At 39.1% G+C, this 6,183-nt stretch overlaps 1 protein-coding gene across 1 annotated transcript; it reads right to left on the minus strand.

The window, feature by feature from the left end:
- Window positions 1–5,334: 5,334 nt before the first annotated feature.
- Window positions 5,335–5,697, minus strand: LOC142180104 (uncharacterized). Its single transcript, XM_075251031.1, has one exon. It carries the CDS (start codon window positions 5,695–5,697, stop codon window positions 5,335–5,337), a length of 363 nt encoding a protein of 120 aa, XP_075107132.1.
- Window positions 5,698–6,183: the final 486 nt, after the last annotated feature.

Consider the following 6,183-nt stretch of genomic DNA (forward strand, 5'->3'; position numbering starts at 1 on the left):
ACCGTTTTACGAGTAAACATATGGTATCCTCCATTTTCTCTTAAAATCCTATATTTTCCTTCGATATTCTGCCCCGTTGTGTTACTCCATTTTCTTGTATCTATATCAGCAGTAATATGGCAGTTTATTAGTATTACTTGATTCTCCTCTACAAAATTCTCCGTGATTCGAGGGCTTGAGAATCGTCTTTCTCGAATGTAGGACGATGCATACCTCCTTGTGATGTATTTAATCGCCAAAAATGTCGAGCAACACTTTATTGTTTCGGGTTAATCTCCGGGAAGAACTCCATTGACCACTCCTTTGTTGAAGAACTATGCACTTGATGATTGATCTCTCTGTTTGCGGATGCCTTCACCAATTGCAGAATGCTCTTCTCCAACTCTCAATCTTCAAAGAGTTATGTAACCCCTCTATTTATAGCTCTAGAGGATGGACAGTCTAACTATATATAAACTCTCTTACTTGATTCTGATTGGCTCATGTGAGTCATCAAACTTATCGCACAAGTTATGTGATAAGTTTGCTTGTGATTGGCCAAGACATGTCCTTTTAGACACTTGGCGATTTGATTGGTCACTATTTTAGACTAGGAATGCCACATAATTTAACACGTTGTATCATCTTGTTGGCCTCAAACTTTACCGGACATGCCACCTCACTTGACACGTGGCATGAGTCTCGACCTTAAGATAAAATAGACATTGGGCCTGAGAATAATAAAATGGACTTACTCAATTTGTAAAGTCCAAATTCACTACTTGCCCCAATAAAAATTTAATTCATGCACGTAATTGGACTTTGAAATATCCAATTAAATTTTAATGCTTCCAAATGCCCCCTGCTTAAAGGTTTGTCGGGGTGTAAGCTCGTTACTCCCAAAATAAGCTTCTTTTGGACTTATTTGCACACATCTCTTTAGAAGTGAAGCAGGGAAATATCAAATTTGAAATTTTTTCCATGTAAAGTCCTCCAAAATAATCACATGGGTAGTCCTACTTAATTTAGGAATAAGCCGCTTTTAATATTTTCCTTCTCCAATTATGATCTTCTTAAGGACAATCGATCAAAGTAATTCCATCTTTGAGTTGAATTATTATTTTAATTCAATTCTTCTTGGAAAAGATGATTAATTCCAAACACTAAACAAAGCCACGTAACCAATCTACCTTAAATTCGTGTTTGGACAAGTCAAACTAGTCAGAAGCTTAACCAGTGGAATTGTGTGCAAACCTCTATTCGTTTAAATTGATCTCGGCAAATCCGTTGGCTCTATTACTCAAAGAATTTTAATTGGACACAACTTCATCTACCCATCTTGTGTTTCACTCGCACATGGATTCTTCTTTATCCAATTTCAGTCCAACTTGATTACTCTCTTATCTTCCGTGAACTTCTCTTCATGCGACACCTATAAAATGATGACCAACCCACTAGTTTCGCATCACAACTTAATTTTGAGTTCTTCTGGGGTGTCGCTAATTTCTCTCGCTCGTCCATTCATTCCTTTCTCTTGCACTTTTTTGTTTGCTCTTGTTCACAATATTTTTTCGTTTTAGGCACCGAAGCACCAGGAAAGGAAGTTCAAATTTTGCAAACTTTGAGCAATGGAGATTGTTGTTTTGACATTGAACTCGGCCTTAGTTTAAAGCTTCATGCCGTTGGCATTATTACCTGTCACGCTGATCCTAACATCAAGTCGTGAGTACATTTATCTATCGTGACGAGTTGAAGCCTCGTGTCATTGACAACGGTACCTGCAGCTGAATCAAAGCTTCGTATAGTTGGCACCAATCAATCATGTGGAATCAACAACTTCGTATCACTGGCACCGTATCCATCAGCCGAACTGAAGCCTCATTCTATTGAAGTGTCGTGCTACTGGTACCGTATCCATAGAAACTTCATGTTACTAGTATTGAGGATTTATAAAATATTTTTCTTTTACAGGATTTGAGAGAGTACCAACGGTCTTTGTTATCCCTAAGGAAATGCAGGAGATGCCTATATGATTTGCAGTAAAACACTCGTCTCTTTGTTGCGGCTGGCGAGAGAGACACATGAATTATCATTTAAACCTCGGCGCAAAATCCCTACTCTTGGAAGCTTGAAGAGACCGTATTTTGATAATTGCCGAGCAAACATGTACCACATCGCATCTTTGCAAGTTGGCGAGGAAGACAACTGGAGTAGGCCTTTCCAACTTCGGCGAGCAAATACCTGGTGCGTCTTTGCCGCTTTGCCTTCAAAGCACTGCATGCTCTCATTGAAAAATCGTATCTCAACCTAAGAATATCTAAACTGGGATCTGCTTGATTCTACAGAATCAAAACTTGCACCACAGTGACATATCAAAAATTTAGGGCCAAATTCTATCAGGACAAGTCGAAATAAAACTTTCGAAAGCGACGCACAAGTCTGTCATTTCGACTTCACAACACGCTGTCATTAGAAAGTACATATTTCAAGCTAGAAATGTCCAAATCATAAGATGTCTACGCCATCAAAAAGACAAGTTTGAGACTTGCAACACCTAAAAATATCGCGGCAGAAACCCTTTTAGATTGGCCGCAATATTATTTTGAAGTCGCTCCTGATGTCTGCCTTGCTGCTTTTCAGCTTTGTGCATCCTCGTCGAGAAATTCATATCTCGAGCTACAAGTGTAAAAATCGTGATCCGTTTGTGTTGTTAGAAAGTAAACTCAAATACTTGCAAAAAAATTAAATTTTATAACTGAACTCCTTACGGGCTGTCAACAGAAAATTCGCAAAGTTGACCTAGTTGCATTCAACTTTCAGTTTTGCGTACTTTTGGCGAAAAATATTGTATCTTGAGATAGGAGCCTCCAAATCACCAATGGTTTTTGTTGTTTGAAACTAGACATAAGAAGCTACATGTGAAAATTTAGAGGTAAAAAAAGCTTCTAGATGGACTGAGTGGCTTTCCAAAGTCGATCCAGACGTCCGTTGAGCTTGCTTTCCAACTCTATGCATACCTGTGGAAAAATTCCTAGCTTGGGCTAGGGGTCTCTGAACCATAAACGGCTTGATCCTACGACATTCAGACGTGAAGAAATATAACCATACCGAAGATTAAGGCTCCATTCACTCTGAGTTGCCCTACTTTAAAATTAACTCTACATTCTTGCATATAGTAACTTCAAGTACCATGATTCACAAATCTTATCTCTTCGTTTATTTCTTTTGCAGAGTCGCGAAGGAGATCAAAGGGTCCAAATATAAAATTGATAATTCATATAAGATGCGAACATATTGAAGTTTTGGAGTAACAAGGCCGCAAGCAAACTCTTTATCAGAAAGAAAGAATTATTGTAGTAGATCGTCATGCGAAGCCACTCCTTCACCAACTTATGCATTTGATTTGTTGATATTCTTAGAGTTCATTATTGGCGGCTCCATGGTGATTGAAAGTCTTTTTTCAAGAGAGACGACTTCTCACATATGTGACCTTCTACCAACACTAATAAAAGAGAAGCGGACTATCATGCTCGAGGCCTAATAACAAGACACATGGTCAAGAGATCACCACAACTACTGAACGCGAGTGACGTACATTGAGAATGATGTATTAAATATGGAGACGTCATACAAACATGGAATAAGCGTTCAAGATGAATCGACAACAAAACCTAGTTTACGATCATTTGCATGACTTAAGCTTTTATATAGGATAATGTCTAATCCCTTTCGTCTCTACAGTTTTGGATGTATCAACTTTTGTAAAATCGAAGCAATAAAATATCTTTTATACTTCAACGCTAATTGTCTTCTTTTCCTCCTTTATATACGCCTCTACATTTGGATGAGTTAATGTGATGATTCCATAACACCAAACTTATTTTTTTTTAAAAACCATGCGACTGAACTTAGAATGAATCTCTAAGTTGCCTACATACCTTAGTGAAAAGGATCAAGTCATAACGTAGTTCAAAGGGTTGAGGTTTGTTTTTGATTTTTTTTATGTCCTATTTTTTGCCTAGGCCGCCTCTCACGAGATTTTCAACCTAGAGGACCTTTTTTTTGTCCTAACTTTTGCTTAGGATGCCTCTTTCAAGTTTTTTAACCTAGCGGACTCTTTTGTTCTGGCCATACACAATTTAGAATCACGCGGGCCAAGAGTGTTACAGCATGCAGTTTAGGCTCGTGCATCAAGGAACTTCATGACTTGCAGCTTAGGCTCATGCGTCAAGGAGCGTAGGTGACTTTCATGGGAAGTACTGCCTCAGGAATTTGCCATTGATTGGACTAACTCTGAGACCATCCTTATCAATGATTTTCTATGTGCCACTTGAATATGCTTCTTTCACAACATATGACCCATTCCATTTTGAAGTAAACTTGTCGCCTATGCGTTTGTTGAGGATTATGGGTCTTCTAACAGCTAGTACCAAGTCTCCCACTTGAAATGATTATGGCCACACTTTCATGTTGAAGACTCTAGCTAGTCAATCTTGATAACACTCCTATTTTTGTTGCGCTTCCAATCTTTTCTTATCCAATGCCTCTAACTCCGCTAGGCGAAGTTGAACATTCACTTCGGACGTGAGTCCTTCTTGATTGCGATCCGCAATGATGGAATTTGTTGATCCAGTGGAAGGACTGCTTCTATGCTATACACTGCTTGTGTAGCAGTTCTGAAGGTTGTCCGGTATGCCCATTCAACTTCACCAATTTTCTCATGCCAGTCTCTCTTGTTCCTTGCAACAACTTTCTTCAAAAGATTACCAAGCATCTTGTTAAAATCTTCAGTAAGGCCATTAGCGGGTGCATTATACATTGAATACATATGTTTCTTGAAACTGAACTTCTCGCATAGACTCCTTACAAACTTATTGTCAAATGGCGTTCCATTATCAGTGATTATGTATCTTGGTATGCCGTACCTAAAAAATATATTTGACTTGATAAAATCGGCATTAGTTTCCTTTTTCACTTCCTTGAGTGGAATAGCTTCAGCCTATCTAGAGAAGTTGTTAGTGGGAGCCAATATATAAATTTGTACCTTTGAAGACTTTGGAAGCGGTCCAACAACGTCAAGTCCCCATGCATCAAAAGTCCATGAATCTACAATTGGATGAAGAGTATCTGGAGGTTGGTTGACATAGTTGGCATGTAATTGACACGCTTGACATCTTTTGGCATTCTCCATGCAATCCTTCCCCATTGTCGGCCAGTAGTAGCCCACGCTCTTGATGCGAAAATAGAGCTTAGGACCAGATTGGTGTGCTCCACAAGAGCCAACATGTGCTTCCTCCAAAGCTTGGTGAGCTTCTTCTTTGTCAATACATCGTAGGGATACCTCTCCAAGTTCCATCAACGTGGCCAAGCATCATCCCTGCGATTTTCTTCTATTGGGATGTGGTTTAAGAACACTTGGTCGAATTTTTCAAGTAAACAAGAAGCATATTGGTGGTATGGCAAAAGATCTTCCTTCTTTACCTTGTAACTCCCTAATAGTTGGTTGATGATCAACTTAGAGTCATCGTATATCTCCAATTGTAAAATCTTCATGTCTAATGCCATTTTGAGATCGATGATCAAAGCTTGGTACTCTGCGGCATTGTTGGAGCATGTTTCACCTAAAACAAATGAGAATGGCAAGACTTGTATTTCTGGAGAGATCAACACAACACCCACCCCCGCACCGTTACGACGTGAAGATATATCAAAGAACATTGTCCATGGTGGTAATTATTCAATGAACAATACGTCTTCATCTGGAAACTCATCAAAAAGCTCCCATTCCGTCGGAAGAGGGTGATCACCCTGTCCTTTTACAGCCTTTTGAGGTGTGCATGTGATCTCATATTGGTTAAACAATATGGATCATCTTGTTAGGCGTCCAGAAAGAACAGATCGATTCATTACAAACTTCACGATATCTCATTGAGAGATGATCTTGATGGTGTATGCTTCAAAATAATGCCTTAACTTCTTTATTGCATAATGTAACGCTAAGCATATTTTCTCAACAGGCGTGTACTTCAACTCAGCTCCTATCGGAGTTCGACTAAGGTAGTACAAGGCTTGTTCCTTTTCTTCCTCATTCTCTTGAGCAAGTAGTGTCTCAAGTGAATATTCTTGTGCCACAATGTAGAGTTCAATGGCTTCCCAATCATTGGTGCCCCTAACAAAGGTGGATTAAGCAAGTACCATTTGATG

This window comes from Nicotiana tabacum, chromosome 4 (genome assembly GCF_000715075.1).
Source record: "Nicotiana tabacum cultivar K326 chromosome 4, ASM71507v2, whole genome shotgun sequence".
Classification (NCBI taxonomy): Eukaryota; Viridiplantae; Streptophyta; class Magnoliopsida; order Solanales; family Solanaceae; genus Nicotiana; species Nicotiana tabacum.

Bases quoted from the DNA above. Each gene is read 5' to 3' on its own strand.
- LOC142180104 (XM_075251031.1), bottom strand. From the start codon at position 5,697: ATGTTCTTTGATATATCTTCACGTCGTAACGGTGCGGGGGTGGGTGTT.